Source organism: Lagopus leucura, unplaced genomic scaffold (genome assembly GCF_019238085.1).
Source record: "Lagopus leucura isolate 7727_CA_CO unplaced genomic scaffold, USGS_WTPT01 Super-Scaffold_739, whole genome shotgun sequence".
In the NCBI taxonomy this organism is placed as follows: domain Eukaryota; kingdom Metazoa; phylum Chordata; class Aves; order Galliformes; family Phasianidae; genus Lagopus; species Lagopus leucura.
This window is the reverse complement of record NW_024962255.1, coordinates 6,006,772-6,024,563: the sequence shown is the minus strand read 5'-3', so window position 1 is coordinate 6,024,563 and position 17,792 is coordinate 6,006,772. Positions and strand designations below refer to the sequence as shown.

At 37.4% G+C, this 17,792-nt stretch overlaps 1 protein-coding gene across 2 annotated transcripts in view; it reads right to left on the bottom strand.

Moving 5' to 3' along the window:
- Positions 1 to 17,792, bottom strand: part of GRID1 (glutamate ionotropic receptor delta type subunit 1) — a 513,133-nt gene that overhangs the window by 294,294 nt on the left and 201,047 nt on the right. For both annotated transcript variants that reach the window (XM_042863189.1, XM_042863188.1), the window contains exon 3: positions 7,112 to 7,396. In XM_042863189.1, the coding sequence (XP_042719123.1) occupies positions 7,112 to 7,396 (285 nt within the window). The remainder of the gene's footprint in view (positions 1 to 7,111; positions 7,397 to 17,792) is intronic.

Genomic DNA, 17,792 nt, shown 5'->3' with positions numbered 1-17,792 from the left:
TAATGTGATTATATTTTCTCAGAATAATAGTGTTATTGCCTGAAGGGCTGCAAAAATCCTCCAGGACAGACTCCATCCTTCTAACATTCCATTTCTGCCTATGCATCTATTGAACAATTTCTAAATGGATGTATGAACATCTGCTGTCGAACAAATGTGAACTTAACAGACTCCCTACTGGAATTAGTTGCTCAGATTCCCTGCTCAAGTACAGCAAATCATCCTTACATTTCTCCTTGTCATTTACACACACCTGAACGAACAGTTTAGCCTTATGCCATGGCTTGAAAAGTCAAGAGATTCAAAATACCGTCAGGCAGAGAAAGAATCCCCAAGAAGTTAGGATCCTCTACAAATGACACCTACAATTTTCAAAGATCTCTCTGTTCAAAATTAATTCATTTGCACCCTTCAGTTTAAGGGTGCTGAACTTAGCATTTTCTTTAGACTGAGTGCTGTGTTATGAAACATCTTTCACAGTATAAAGAAAGAAAAAAGAATCACCAATAGTCACTGGTTTGGGCAATGCTGAGCAGTGAGACTAGTAGTTAACAAGTTATATGTGGTCAAAAAAAGAGTAAAGAATGCACAGTGAGAGTCTCTAGACTAGACTAATAATTACCTTTAATCAGACAACCATGCTGAAAAACCAGTGGAAAAATGCTTGTAATAAAGCCTTTCACTTTATTTTTACATGAGCTTCCCCCACTTATACACTTTTGAAGTCTTTGGAGGTACAAAATGATTTTAAATATAACTGTTTGAATTAAGAAGGCAAACCTTCTGTTTTGAAGTTATTAATCCACACATGCTTTTTGTTTTTTTGCAAAAGAACTTGTTTCTTTGCTTTGCAAAGCATGTTTTGAAACTATTTGAAGGATTAAAATCATGTCCTTAACTTGCCTTGAATTTAAGTAACACAATTTACCTGAAACAGTTTAAACCGTCCAAAGATCTGAACGGCTCCTGTTTCTACTGAGCTTCCAGGTAGATTCTGATACAATGCCTTTGCTTCAATCTGAAGAGTAAAGGCTGTGCCATAATTTTAAGATCATTTGTATTTAACATCAACCACTAACCTGAAAGCATTTAGTGAATTACTTTCATGAGAAACAACCTCTGCCCCACTGCTACGTATTCTGCTAGGAATTACAGGGGAGGAAAGAGGAAGGGCCTTACTTCTGCTATTTGCCCCTGTTAGCACACTGCTCACATGCTTTAAAAATCAAAGTACTAAAATTAATTTATAAGTAATAATTTGAAGTGAAATTGACTTGCTTTAATTACATTCAGTGTTATATACTGTGATGCATTATTAAATAAAAAATACCATCAGAAATGACAAAAATCCATGCTTAATTTAAGAAGGCCAATTACTTTAAGTGCTGTTACAGTCAGAAAACTGATTCAAGGATTAATATGGGAACACACAATGTCATTTCTTCAATAGCTTCCAGATCAAATTCAATGTAAAAGCCAAAAGGTCATGTTTTGTTGGTTTTTTTTTTTTCCTCTTTACTCCATGGCATCACAAACTTCCCACTGGAATTGGAGATATTGGCTGAATACTTTCTTTCCTAGCATTCTCTGCAGCAGTAATGGCAATTATACATTATATCCTAAGACATGCTCTTTTTCCAAGGAAAGCCTTCATTTTATCCAGGTAGAAGTTGAAGATCTTATGTTTTGCCTGGAACCTAGACATGCTGCAGCCCTGCTAGAAGTGAACAACGAGGTGGTGCAGATCTTGTTTGTAATAAATGCTTAGAGAACCTTATTCCTTGTATGAAAAGGAGCTTTGGTCCAGTCTGTTCCTCCATTCTTCACTTTATGCAGCATCACCAATGGCAGAGGTGTCCAAGGACTCCCATCCCACATCATTACTCATCATAATGAAGTTATGTTCCTCCATGGCTGGCTGCTTAAATTCTGTTCTTTTTTACTATTCAAATGCAGCAATGCCAATTCAGGCTTCTCTGCAAGAGTTCCAGCTGGCCTGCTCCAACCAGCCAAAAAAAAATGGTGTTTTTAACAACATATGCGAACTCAACCATACAGCTCATGCAGAAAAAAAACAGTACTACTTCCAGTAGCATCAGATGTGCTGAACTGGCACATTACAGGTGCAGCTGGTCCAGAACTTTAGTGCCATTTTCCCTGTATTTGCATTAAAGAAGCCAGTGCCTCACATCACAACCAATTTGCAGCATTACAGATAGGGATTGCGTAAAATACACATTTCTCAATTTTCATTACTGCTTTCCATTGCAGATTAAGTACTGCAAGAGTAGTGGCCTGCAAAAAAGCACGTTTACAATAGACCATCTTGGGATCAATAGCTAGCTGTAAAGCTATTGATAGCATAATTCCTGTAACTTCCAATCAAATGCCCTTGACAGATATGACTCAGAAATAAAACTACAATGTAACTGCTGTAGGAAAGAAAAAGTTCTGGGAGTCACTACACTGAAAACCAAGCTCTTTCTATGTAGCACAATTAATCAGGAAGCTTTCATGCTAATGTGGCATTCACGAACATTACGAGAAAAATACCTTCAGTCTTAAAAAAAAAAAAAAAAAAAAAAAAAAAAAAAAAAAAAAAAAAGTTTAGACATTAAAAATAAGATAAATCAATAAAATCTAGGTTTAAGATTTTTTTTTTTTTTTTTGGTTGGTTGGTTTTTGGCTTGTTTTCTTTCCCTGTAGAAACAGAGCTTCATTGACAGTCTAAAGTTCTTGAAATGTTTCTCTTTTGTATCTTCTACACAATTCTACTCTTAACCAGGCAACACTGTCACTTCTTGAGACCAAAACGTGAACACCTACCTTTCACAAGTCTAATATCATTTCATTAACAAAGTGGAGCCATAAAAAATTAACTATGTTGTTTTACGTTGTGTAATAAGTTTATGAAGGAAAGCAGAGGCCTCATAACAAAGTGTTTCCAACATTACGATTACTCCAGCGAAAACAAAGCTATTACTCACGTTCTCTTCAAAAATACGACTTCCTATTCCTCGCTGCTTTCATTTTTGCATCTACCTCTCATGATCCTTCTCAAATCCTCCCTCTGAATCTACAGCTCTTCATTTACCCTAGATGCACACTTTCAACTCATTATTACCCAATCTTGTCTTACCGTGGGAAGCACCCACTGCTTTTAACCTATACTCATTGTAGAGCCTGATAAGATTCTTTATGAAAGTTGCCACACTACCAATTTTCGTGTCAGAAAACGTGATTACTGATGTTTCTACTTTTAGGAGGTCAGTAAAATAACACATTAAACTTCTCAGCAGGCCTTTACACACTGATGTGATATAGATGCAGAAGTACAAAAGATACTTCTGTAGACAAAAAGGCAATTCAAGCCATAAGCACAGCTGAAACTTTTGAGGTCAATACAACACAGCTGACTGCTATTGCAAGGTCTTTAACAGGTAGATAGATGCAGTTCCACAGTGCACTGTATGACAGTCATTGACAATTCACTTTTCCCCAGAAAATTGAGATCTGATACCATGATTTAGCATAGCATTTTCATAAAAACCTTTAGAATAACAATGCATTTAATTAGACCAAGTCATTTGAGTTCTTACTGGAACTACTTGCCCTTCAGCATGTGCCATTTAATTTTGTTGCCTAAAAACCTTCCAAACACAGGTTCAGTCACAGTGGGATGGTTTTTCTTCACATTTCACATTTCAGAGCTTTCTCAAGACAGCACAGCAAAGATTAGCTGTGGCAGAGAAGAGATTCAGTCTCTCATTCCACTTCCAACAGCTGTACAGCATATCAACAAGAAAGGAGACTTGTCTTATCTATGGCTTATGAGAGTTACTATAGGCCCTCATCATCATTTTCATATCAAGCAGCAGTTTCATCAGCAGAAAGCTCCCACTGTGATCAACAGGAAGTAGATTTCTGTGCCTCTTCTGAAATGACACACAAGCTGTTAATGAGAGAAGTGATAAAACACAGACTGAATCATGAAGATCCACTACCTATGTGAAATCTCTCTGCTATTCTGTGAACCCTTATTTTTCATTATACAGATATAGGTGAACCATGTGCTATGTATAAACTGCCTTTCTCCCACTCACCAGATCAGTGTGTCTTTGAGAAGCAGCAGCTAGTTTTTATCCATTTCTTCACCAAAAAAGTGACAAAATCTAAAGCTTGTTTCATGTAAGGGGAAATTACACAATTTGAACCCTGCTTCTATCTACTCCACTTAACCATCCTTTTCTTTAAAATTTCTGCATCTTCCCTGTGAAATCTTCCCATCTTTTGTTATAGATTCAAAACCAGAATTACAGGCACGGGAAAGAAGTACATTCTTTCACTGATGTTATGCATACAGATTTCTATCTGCTGTTCCAGTGACAAAAATGTCAAATAAGGAATTTTTATCATAAGTAAAAACATATTAATATATATTTTCAGTGATACAGTGACTACTCTGTATTCTGATCACTAAGACTGTTATTTTCCTTTTATTTACCAGTGCAAAAATTATAGTACAAAATGCATGTCTGTTAAGGGATGAGTAATTCATGAGGTAAATATTTTTCAGCTCTCGCATAACATGGCATTACTATAAAATAAGATTTCCTTAAATTGTGCAGCGTTATTTCATCTTCAGAAACCCTGACACTTTCCACAAGGAGGACACCAAGCGATTGGCTGGTTTTTTAGAGATCAGCAGATGGACAAATTAAAAACATTACTCTAAGGACTAGTGTGAATCCCACAGAGCAGGTAGAGAAGGTCTATTTGTTAAACAACAAAAGCCCAATGCTGGAAACTCTCCATAATCACTAACACATGTTGTTCAAGTGACCTCCCTCTTCAGGGCCAGCATTCGATTCCTGCTTGTTGAGCAGGGAAGTGCCACTGAAGATGCTTAAGCACAGCTCTGCTGAAGCAAACTAATGAGGGCACTGGGCATGCCCTGAGAGCCAGGTGCTGTTCTTGAGCTCAGCATGCAGTTTCCTGGGAAATTCGTCCAGTTATTCATCCAGTACTCACCAGCGCCTGCCCAGAGCTGGCAAGACTCAATTGCCAAATGCTTCTTTATTGAAACTCCATCTTATGAAAAAGTCCTTCTGATGAAATTAATATAAAGTGGATATCCCATCCATGATGAATAGCAAAGGAAATAATATATGGACAGCTACAGTATACACAATGCTCTCCACTGATATGAACATACTACCTGTGGTAGTCTTTCATTCCCTTTTATTGTTTGTTTTTTGGGTTACAAGTCTATCTGTGATAAGTGGAAAAAGTGAATTGTGAATTTGATATCTGAATTTACAGATTACGAGAATTAAAGACTTCAGGATTTGGAACTGAGATGTTAACCCCTCGCCAAGAACAAAGAAACAGATGTATTATTGGAAAAAAAGGTAGTATAGTTCAGTAACCAGGTTTGCTACCACGGAAAATAGGTGACAGCTGTTTCTACATCTGTAGGATGTAGACCACAGGATATCTGTGGTTTCACCAAGTCCAGGATTCTTTGGGGATGTAACTGCCTTCCCCTTTGAAGGTTTCTGAGTAAAGCAGCCTAATTTCTTTCAGGCTTGCAAAGCAAAAGCTACAGATTAGAAGGGACAAAAGAACAGCAACTATGAAAATGATGCTTAAGGCATCCTTCTAAAAGCCCTTTTTTATTGAAAATTACCATTAGAATAATTTTGATTTTAAGCTTAATCCTCTGCTATATAGCAACATGGTCATCACTACTGGGATGTACTTACAGTGCTGGCTTTGTTTCCAGTGTTCACTGGTCAAAGATTGCATAGGACAGTAGATCAACAACAGCTTATTTGCTGGGCTCCTACATTTTTGAGTCAACTGATTACCTCTGTGTAACTATCACAGCAACCTTCTCATGCTTAAAATAACTGTGTGTAATTAAAAGTATGTAGGAGCCTCAACTGATTTCCCACTTAAAATCACCACCATCACCTTCCATTTGGCTGTTGAATAAACAGTTAATGACAAAAGTCAACCTCTTGTGCAGCTTTCTTTTCTTGTTGTTTTTAAACCATGAGTGGCCCAAATTAATAAATATCTCATTGATTCATCCATGAAAAAGCTCCATTACATAGCAATAATGCAAATAAGAGCTATACTGCAATTGCTGAAGACTGTAAAAAATCTAAACTATACACAGAGATGCACATAAGATTATCTTTCCAACAGCAATCTAACCTCAATTTCCTTTTTTTTATATTCTTTTCATACTAAGTCACCACACCAAAAATCACACACATCACAATGTAAACACAAAGTATTTGCAGGGTTTTAAAACTCTGAATAGAAAATTTATTGTCCCCATTACAGATGCCATGTCCTAAGATGAGAGTACTGAAAATACTCTAAGTTAATCATATGGAACAATGTTCCTACCAGTTGAGCAGGGTAAAATAAAAATAAAAAACTAGGCACATACTTCTCTTCACTCAAAGCTTGGCACAAACTGAGTTTTATATTTTTTCTTACTGCTTCTTTACACCCATCAAAGGGTATTAAATTTCCTTGTGCAGAGACTTCTTTTTGCTATGTTTCAGCACAAAGTAAAATTTTTGCTGAAGAAGGTGCATCAGACATAGTGAAAATGCTAACTCTAACTTTTGGGTTAATTCCAGGAAACATAACGCTGTGAAAATTACTCCAAACATAGAAAAGAGGAAGCATGTGTGAAAAAAAATATGGCAATAGTTATTTTGAAAATTAATTCTTAAAGTGAATAGTACTCTGCTTTGACAAAAAGTGTTTTCAGGGAATGGGCAGAGGCCATGTTGAACTTCCCTACACAGCTATATGACCCTTGCCAATCAATGACAATGCTTTATTAATATTTTACTTCAGAAGTGTGAGATAATTCAAACTTTGGCTTTCTTTGTAGCTGTTGCTAAGCAACTTTGCTGCTTGTCTGAGAATTAGTTTTCACTGCAATCTTTCCTTCAAACCAAAGACCTGTGTCACTTAATACACTTTCCCTTCACCAGCGAGGGGCCCAGCAAGTTCTATCCCCCCAACACTTATATTTCCTTTTCCTAGTTAAATTTAGCAGCGTCTGAAATTCTGTTTCACTCACCGTAATCACTGTCATAAAAGACGATGAATTTCTGCCACCGCAGCTCAGTGACCAATTTCAGCATAACATCATTGAGGCGGACGGGCGGCCGGGCAGCCAGTGTGTACTCCTCCTCCTCCAGGCTGGGGTTCAGGTGGCAGGCGGTGCGTGGGGAGCCTCCCGTGTTGCGCTGCACAAAGAGATGTGGGATGTGCATGGCATCTGTCAGGGACTGCAGGGCGTTGGCCGAGGCACAACCTGTGGATGTCACCAAGGCTAAGATCCCCAGGGTCATCAGGTCGCAGGCTGCAGAAGACAAAACATAAAGGTGTGTTAGAGCAGGCTCTGAAATTCCTTTGACTGACTTGCACACCAGGAAGGGGACATGACAGGCTTTGCCCTTGCCATTAAGCCAGAGTGGAAGAGATTTCTGTTACAGTATCAGCTGAAGCCTTTCAGAGATCATCCTGTATCTTTACAGTAGGCGACTTCAGTCTATACAGATAAGATTAAGTTGGGGACAGATAACATTACTGCTGCCATTTCTTCATACCAAAGCCAATATAAATGGAGATGTGGCCCTTACTGCAGGGCAGAGGCAGGAACCAAACTCCAGATCCTCACAACTCACTTCACTGCTTTCCCCTCTATGCTGCACGCGCTGTGAGTGGCCTTTGGATAACAAAGAGTAATTTTTGTTTCAAGGATTTGTTTTAAACAATAGAGTTTCAAAACATTTTTAAATTGACGAAGAAACATTCACTGAGTGCCTCTCAGAGCAACAACAGAAGTGCTCATTAGAAGGAAGGCAATTCAGGAATGACTAAACAATCATTAGTAACACTGTAGTTCCCTTTAGGAAAATCAGGGAAAGCATGTGCCACTGAAAAACAGATATAGGTATTTGAGCCCGTTCACTTCCAAGAATGAAGCAAAACCAAGCTCAAAGCACAGCCTGGCAGGATGGGCAATGCCAGCAGCAGTGCCCCGCAGCCTGGGCCTACTCACACCCGGCTTGCTTTTCCTCAGGGTGAGCCTGACTTCAGCTGGGGCTGGAAAAGGTATTCACCACAGCCCTCAGCTACAGCTCAGCAGCTACTCTGTCAGTGCTGTGGTACAGCATATCCCAGGAGCTCTCAGCAGCAACAAGCCTTCATGTAGGAGCCCAGTGCTTCTCACCACGTTCCTCCCTTGAAGAGGGCTGGGGATTCAGCTCTCGGGGGGAAACAGACTGAGCACAAATAGGAAAATGAACACAGGGTACTGGAAGGATTCTTTTGTCCTCCCTTTTCTAACGTTTTCATTTATATCTCCATGTTCAGAGGTCAAAAAGCCAAGGGAGAGGGAGAGTTTATGAAAAATTAATAATAATTAGCTGTTAATTATCAATTAATATAGATTTTTATGAAGTCATGGTATTTGAATACATAAAACTGTGCCTAATTCAACCAATGCATCATTTCACCAAATATCTTCTTAGAGCAGACAGAAAACAAATTTATTTCACATTGATATGAGATAATTGAGAAAAACATTTCATCTTCTCTATAAACAGAGTGTTCAACATGTATTCCAATGCAACAGAGAAAAACGAAATGCTTTCAAAATTATTTTCTTGATGATCTTTACAATAAACACGTCAGCTGCATTATCTAAATTTACTCTTATAATTAATTAGTTTAATATTATATATTATAATATAATATAAAATAATATAATATATTATAATATATAATATTATATATTAAATAATTAAATAGTTAATTATAGTTATATGAATTTGTACTTTGTTTTTCCTGAGAGCTGACCTGGTTTAGCAACAGGGAGGCATTACATTTGCCAAATGGGAGATCCAGGTTTGGGAACAGATTTGATTTCCCAGGCTCCTTGCCAGAGAAAACTGAACATGTCATACAGGTAATTTATTTAGTCACAGCAGGGGAGGGAACAAGAAACAGAGAAGTGAGAACACAGGGAGAGAAGAGCAGAGCTGAGCTACGGACCCCTGTGGAGAGCACCAGCCACTGAGCTTTGCTGCACTAAGGGTGAGAAAAGCAAAGCCCCACAGATCTACGGAAGGAACAGTTTACTTGCACAAACAACACAGAAGAAGAGAAGAAATAAAGCCCTTTCTTGCAAGAGACTGCATTCAGAGAGTCACTTATTCATGGAATATAGAACCCATCATCAGTTGCATTACAAGAGAGATCTTCATTCTGAAGGTGGCAGTAATCAAAAGCTGCTCACTTACCAGCAGCAAAAAGACCTGTGGTACAACAGACCACAGCAAATGGTTCCCCATTTCTCTCGGCACAGACCAGAGCTGAACTATCTCAGCAAAGACTGCTTTGGTTGAGGAACTGTCACAGTGTTCTGCAGTTTGTGCCAATGGGTTAAAATGAAGAATTAGCCAATCAGCTTTTACATTGTGATATTTTGTCAATTGATTGTTTTCTGCCAGAAAGCATATGCTACACAGTAAGTGTTTTTTCCTCTTGCCTTTCTGTTTTCAGATAGTACTGCCAGCAATAAAAATTGGAATGACTAAGGAAAAAAGGTTTCATATTTTCTGAATCATTTTCTTCAGTCAAATTACAGAATGTGAAACCGAACATGTCATCACTTCAATAGAAGACTTGCATTATATAAAAATACGATGGATTCCAAGAAGTTTAACCTCCACAGTCTTCACTGAAGCTAAGAATAGGCCCTTAGCACATTTAGAAGAAAACTACTTTCTACATGAATAGCACAGTGGGCAACAACTACAGAAGTATAATGGACTCTAATTCATTAACTCATTAACTCTCAAGACATCTTGCAATTGCTTAGCAATAGGATGTTCAAAGATTACATGATCTCAGAAGAAAACTGCTGACTTCTCGTGTCATTCTGTGGCAACAGGAAAGATGTGTAATTTTGTTTTACCTCATACTAGCTATTGGTATAGGTTTGTTTAGCAATAGGGATTCCTACATTAGATTGCGAATCAATTTACTACATTAGCAAGAGAAATTGTTAAGTGATAGCTCTAAAACTTTCTGTTTCAACTTTAGTGTGTGAATAGTCTTGTTTTCCTCAATAATTTTGCACTGCGGACATAATGGAACACTTTTATCTTTTGCCTCAATGATTTTGCCTCACAAGCAGCACCGGTGTCACCATAGAATACCTTAATCTTTTGCCTCAAAAGGCACAAGGACATTTTCTTTAGGTTCCACATACACTGTTTTAAAAAGTTGCACACTATGGCCTAATGAGCAGCGGAAGTTTTCCAAAGGCCTCAGTGATAAAACTGATAGTGAAAAATGTGGAAGTAGGTGGGCACTTGACCACCCCAGACAGCACTGAGCAAGCCCAAAGAGACATTAGCATATATTTATGAGTCCTTGGAAAGGAATGGATATGTATGCCAATGCACTGCATATACATGTCTTAATAAAACATACAGTGTGAACTCTCAGTGCACTTCGTTGTCAAGTCACTGGTATGCATTGCAAGGAATAAAACAATGCTGCTTTCTAACAGCACACTGTAGATAGAAGGTTTTCTTCCCGGGTTTTGGATGACACTACAGATTCTGAGCAACCATTCAGCATCACTCAGCATGTGACTGAGTAGATCTATAGTTACGTACCTCGGCTATCATTTCACAAGTACCTCAATGGGACTTCAACATCTTGTACATAAATTGCACAAATCCCATCTTTATTTCCTTAAAGCTGAACAGAAGTTTGAAGCACTGTGGTTCACACAAGTTTATTAGCATAAGGGAGAGAGGAATCCAAACGCACTGACTTTTTGGTCATTTTTTTTATTACTAGAGATGTACCACACTTTCATCTAGCAAAGATACTTTCATATTTATCTACCCTGAAGTTAATATTCTGAAGTTTCAAGAAATAAAGAAATAATGACTTTTAATTTGAGTTCTACAGATAAAAGAGACAGTGTTTTGGCAAACTTGTCTCCAGATTGCAGTGCTATATGAATAGCAATAGTTATTAGTTTCCTGTATTGAATGCCTTCATCACTGTCAGGATGCAATTTAAGAGGATACCACCATCCCACAAACCATGCTGTAAGAAATTTACATGGTAACCTGGTGAAAACATGATCACTACACTTAAAAGAATAAATCTGCATGTAAACCATTTGAGTTGATTAAACTATTTAATGGCACTATTGGTCAATGTTCTAACAGTATATAATCTCTCAAGCTAATACTTGATTTGTTTCCTAAATTATTAATTAATATAGTTTTTAATCATCTCAGTGAAGTATCTCTCCTAACCTGTTCTTTTGAAGCCCACTTTCAGATACTCCTTTTTTCACACCTGCTTGACATTTTTTGTCTCAAATTGCTATTTCTATTACTGAGGAATGGATGAATTCTTTATCTACTAGATTGTTGTTTGTTTATTAACATCTGCCTTCTTTGTAGTCAGCATCTTTTTTCCAGATTTTGTCAGATGTTATCTTTGTCATGATATTGGCAGAAGTAACGGGTTGATATTTTTGGGGTTGATATTTTTTACACTCATTTCTCTAATTTGACTCTAATATCATAGTGATATATAGTAATTTTTTCCTCATTTGTTGAGTGCATCTCTAACTCTAAATATATTCCATTAAGATCACAAGTGAGACTGGAAGAGCAGCTATGATTTTTCATACTGCATCTTATCCCCACTGCCTTTTTCAACATGTGAAATTCTTCATGGCATATGAGATAATGCCATAATTCTGATTTGCTACAACTACATTTAAGATTTTACTGTTCTACCACTGATTCCTCTATCACCATCCTATCTCTGAAGACATATGAACAAACTGTAAAGTTTGGCATCAGCTTTATAAGGGTATTTGCATTAAGGGTTTTAGCTCAAATCCCCCTGTAATTGAATCCCTCTTTCACTCTGCATGGAATCAAAATGCTTCAAGAGAAACTGCTATCCTGCTCCTGGTGACATGACAGTATGGTTATCTTTCAGTCCCCTTTTCCTTTGTTTCCACAGTTATCAACAGTCCAGCTGCCACTGATTTCTGCTCTACTAAGACATCCTCCTACTGACATTCACACTGCCTCTTCCAGCTTCTACACCCTGACATCTTTCACTTCTGTGTATCACTAGAGCAGGTCCTGACCACTTTGGACACCATTAGATAAATACTCCCTTATTTTTTTTCCTTAAATTATTCTCATCTTTTCCAGTTTGACTAGCCCTTAAGAGCTCATTACTGCACAGCAAATGGAGTATAATTCTAACCAAACAACTACTTGTGTTTTAAACAATTTCACTGCTTGAAAACCGAGACGTTACTGCTTGGTTTTTTTTGTTGTTGGTTTTTTTTTTTTTTTTTTGGCTTAGAAAGATCCTCAAACAAAAGATGAGAACATCAATCAGACACAGGACACAGCAAAGGAATGGAAATCCAGTCATGCTGCAAACACCTGGTATTTTTGGTGGAGTACTCTGCCATGAAATGATTAACAAAGTTGGCACTTAAGTGTTTTTAATTCAGTTTCAAAGCTACCATCCTGCTGAGATGAAGGACTTTACATTCCCTTAGTACTATCGTCTCTGCCACCCTGGATGTGAAAAGTCATTTTTCTTGTAGTTTATCTTTGAAAACCAGAAGGAATAAAAATAATTTTATTATTAAAAGCATCAAATTCAAGGGAACATATGAAATTCTGGGAAAAGTATATTTTGGGATACTAAATCCTAGTATTTCATGGGATTATTATCAATTTATGTAATTTATTCTGCTGCAAATCTAACCAAGTAGCCCAGCTAGCAAAATATCACGTGTCACACATAATTAGCTGTTGTATTGCTTGTGCATGGAAAATTTAATCACCAATTTGATTCATTAGTCAATTTATAAACAAACAGATGCACTTAAATTTTTGAGTAAAACACTGGTATAGTGAAGAATCAGGAGATAAAAATACATCAGATCAGGAAGGCGATAAGCTGTATCTTTAATCAAGATGTTAAGTGTGCAGGAAACTCATTCATGGAGGTATTTTTAACTTAAATGGAAAAGGTCTTTCTGGGAGCACTGAGATGAGATAAAAAGGATGACAGTAGGAGGAAAAAGACTGCAGCCCTCCCAGCAGGTGTTTAAAACAAGACAGATGATGACAGTTTCTTCACAAAAAAAAAAAAAAAAATAACAACACTAAACAGGGAAGCATTTTCATGCATATATAAACAAAAAAACCCAACTGATTCTGAAGTAGTACATGAGAAACTTCTACAGTCCAGAGCAAAAAATCTACAGCAAACGCAGTCCCACAGGAAAGAGGCAAGACTATTAACTATCTACATTTTAATTCTCTTCAAGCCTTAACAGGTATTTAAGATTTAAATGCCTTTGTGCAAATTCACTCAATCAGGCACACAAAATCATAGAATAACCTTATTAATACCACTAAAGATGCTTCTATTGAATGTGTTGATCTACAAAAAAAAGATTAACTCATACTACTGATGAAGTGAGGACAATATCAAAATCAGCCATGTAAGCACTCAACCTGATGACTCACTAAATCGGGTTTCCAAAGGAATGTGTTCTTCCTTAATTTATGTTTGATGGTGTCTGGTTACTCTTCAGCTTCTTTCATTAATTGAGAAAGGCAATTTATAATAAATTTACATTATTAGCACTTAATGCATGTCATTTTATGCAATTCCTCTTTCTTTGGATACTCAGCAGTAAGAATCTATTTCTTTCTCTCATTTTTTATGGGCTTTTGCTTCTCTGTATGTTCTACATTTACAGTATACCTCCCCCTTTTCAAATAACTAAGATTTTATTCTAAAAACCCACATGAAGCTATAGTTACTTGTCACAACAGAATAACTGTTAAAAGAGAGAATAATGTAACAAATGTCAGAAGTAAAAATATTTTAGTAGCACTTTTATTACTGTATCTCTTCACATGCAGTGAAGTTGAACATTTCTCACTCCACCACCTTCTACAGATCTTCAATCCAAACAAAATGCACCTTGAAACAAGAAAGCAAATTTAAAATTACTCATGGTTTAACCAAACCAACCAAAACTCCTAATTAGCCCAAATTAGACCGTGGGGCTTTGGATACAGCATTTTAAGAAAAATAAATCTTTCATTCATTTAAGCAGCTGTTCTTCTATATTTGAGACAAGTACCCAGGCACTCCCGACATGATTATATTGGAAGCTACAGGAAAGTCTAACGTAGCCTCATCAAAGATCCTGATGTAAATCATGTTCCTGATGTAAATCATGTTGGTCAGATAGATAAGCTTGCTAGACTTCACAAAAACTTGACACAGATACTAAAAATAAATGAACTATATACTCAACACAGAAGTAGAACAAACTCTTATTTTTGCCCCCTCCAAATCCATGCTGTCAGAGCCCAGCATCAAGCAAACATCCTTTCAGCATTCTTTTCTTAAAGCTGATCGAGAAGAGTTTACAGGAATTCAGTACATGGTTCTCTCCATCTCCAAGCAGCCAAGCACATTTTCTCCTGCGAGCTCACGATCTCAGGAACAGCTCCAAAACCTGACATGCCACACTGCCAAAGCTTCCCCAGACAAGACACTGAAACTTTCTCTAGTGCAAATATATGTGATGTAATGTACTTCTCAAGGGATTGACAACAGCAATAAAACCAGGCACCATAGTCCAAAATCATGGACTTGCATGGGCTTACTGAAGCAAAAAGATGTATTTTGTGAAACTGAACCTATAGTATCATCATTAGCATCTGTGTGTGGACGATACACCAACAGAGAGGAACAGGCAGCCACTAACCCCAGTGCAGATGGGAAAAGATCACTGACAAAGTCTTGTAAGCTCATATCTTTGTCTTCAATGCCTTCAATGAAACTACAGAGGAAATAGTATCTACCAGCACTGAAATTTTCATTGTAAGACCTCCATTTTTTTGCTACTTACTCTCCTAATAACTACCAACTAAAACAATTCCATTAGATAACACACTGAAGAAAAAAAAAATTACCACTTAACCTGTTTCTGATTTTTTTTTTTAATCCAAGATGAGAAATTTAGGTGTTTTTCATAGCAACTGAATCTTAGCAACAAGAATGGTAAGTCAGTTGAAGAATATATCTTAGATATATTATATACCTATTATTACCTCTTATATATTCTATAGAATATATTTTTTTTTCCTCTTACAACAATCTATTATAAATTGCATGGGTATAAATTGCATGGGTATATCCAGCCCTATAGCTGAATACTTAGGTTTCAACTTTAGGAAAAATTCTCAGCAGGCCAGCTCACATCACTAAGTGATCAAAAAACTCAGACATGCATGACTGCTTACATTCTCTAAGATAATGCTGATTATTTCAGAAGGCCAGCAGCTATAAGGAAAGGATCAAGAAAAACAGTACACGTATACATTCCTGTGCATGCTAAGTGCACATGTAGTCAGCATATCAAAATATCTCCAATAAAGCAATATATAAAAACCACATCTAAGCAGTAAAGGAAAGCAAGAGATTTAGACATGTTTACAAAAAAAAATTCAGAAATAGTGTTATTTGATAGCTGCTCTGTTTTATTGAAATTCAAGCATTCAGCAGAGTAAACAAAAGAAAGCATGAGGGGAAGAAAAAAGAGTTTATATACATATTGCTTCTCCAACTTCCAACCCAGCCACCCCACTCCCCCAAAGCAAGAACTGCTTGCTGTTCCTCACAGAACCAAAAGGAACGTTGGCAGTACAACCTTACTCGTGCTGCTTTGGCAATAGGGGAAGCAATATTTTAAAAAAGGCTTGCCTACAACTATATGCTTTACTGATATGTTGCAGGCCCATTCTTAGAATCACAGAATGGCCTGGGTTGATCATCTGGTTCCAACCCCCTGCTATGTGCAGGGTCGCCAACCAGCAGACCAGGCTGCCCAGAGCCACATCCAGCCTGGCCTTGAATGCCTCCAGGGATGGGGCATCCACAGCCTCCTTGAGCAACCTGTTCCAGTGCCTCACCACCGTCTGTGTGAAAAACTTCCTCCTCATATCTAACTTAAACCTCTCCTGTCTCAGTTTAAAACCATTCCCCCTTGTCCCATCCTATTTTGATAGATCAAATGTGATTTCTTTGGAAAAGATCCTTAGGATGTGGCTCAAGCAATAGCAAGCAGCTACTCTGCATTAACCAGGCAATGCCATCAGCATATATAAGCCACCAGAGCTCCCTGACATTACCAGGACTGTCCTTTACCTCTAAATATCAGTCATGCCTTGTTTCCTCTTTTATCTCAGTGTTTCAGCGTTTTCAGTAAACAGTTATTGCTGGCTTGTACATACATGGAAAGATCACCCACTTTCGGCATGACAGCTGAAAAATGCTTTTGTTTTATTGGAAGTATTTACTCACAAAATTGCGTAATTCCTTTCCCTAGAATGCACACTGACTGCAGCAATTGGAGGCCTAAAGTAATTTCCCTGGAAAAGCAAACCAAACCAATTTCAAAGCACAACACCGTTTTTTGGTGTCACTATCAGCCTGATAAAACACTAGCTGCCATCCACAAGAAGTTAACAAGGGGAGGGCAGGAAGAGGAGTTATCTAGACCAGCCTCCTGTTGGCTTTTACGCAGTTAAAAATAAGATTCAAAGTGGTGAACAACATGCCATAAAGAAGAAATACAGTTACCAGAACTAAAGTTGTGGCTTTCATTTAGCTTATGGGAGCATGTTAATAGCTCTCTTCAGTCTTTAATAATCTAGAATAAAACATGAAAGTCCCTTCATAACAAGTACAGAAGTAAAGCTGGTCTATGGGCAAAGCAGCTCAGCTTCCATACAACTGAGTGATGCCACCAAGTGGTGAACAAATACTATAGGTTCAGTTTTCCAAATTTTTTTGTTTGTTTGTTTAATCTTCACTGAAAACATGACTTTGTGTGCAGAATAGATGCCAGCATGAAGTCAGAACAGGGCATATGTTACTGCTAAAAGTGCACTGAGAGTACATAGTGAAAGATAATTGATGGCTTTGTTTTACAAAAGACAGATCTGATACTGCTCTCTGGCTCCTCCAAAGAAGGTAAGAATCTCAGAGTAAAGCAGCTTTATAGCCAATAATCTACTTTATAGCTGAATTTTGCTTGCCTTTGCACTCGAGTGGATTTGGAAGACTGAGCCAGTAAAGATTGCATCATGTAAAAAAAAAAAAAAATTTTTTTTTTTTTTTTAGACAGCAATTTAGAAGTACGAGTCAAGACATGAATCACCCATTTAAATATTTTGTAGATTTTATTACATTTTACTAAAAAAAAATAAATCAACTGAGCGGTACCAGATACAAAGTCTTCAAAATAAGGTGGCCCTGCACTCTCCTCAAAAAAATGTAATTCCATTAGTAATGTTTTTCTCCCAGAATTGCAGCTTAACATGAAGTTTGAAATTGAATAAGCATTTCTGGAAATTTTAAATGGAGCATGGTTTTACAGAGCTGCACATTAGTCACAATGGCATCAATACTATTCTAAATCACCAGGTTGAACTGAGCAGCTTTGACTCCTTTTTTCTGTCCTTCTACATTAGTTCAAGGTAGAATTAACTGCAAACCATCTCAGTTATTTGAGGGGGGCATACAACTGTGTTTTTTTCCTGAATAGCGCAGATTTGACTTCCACTCCCCCTGCAAGTCCTTCAATAACT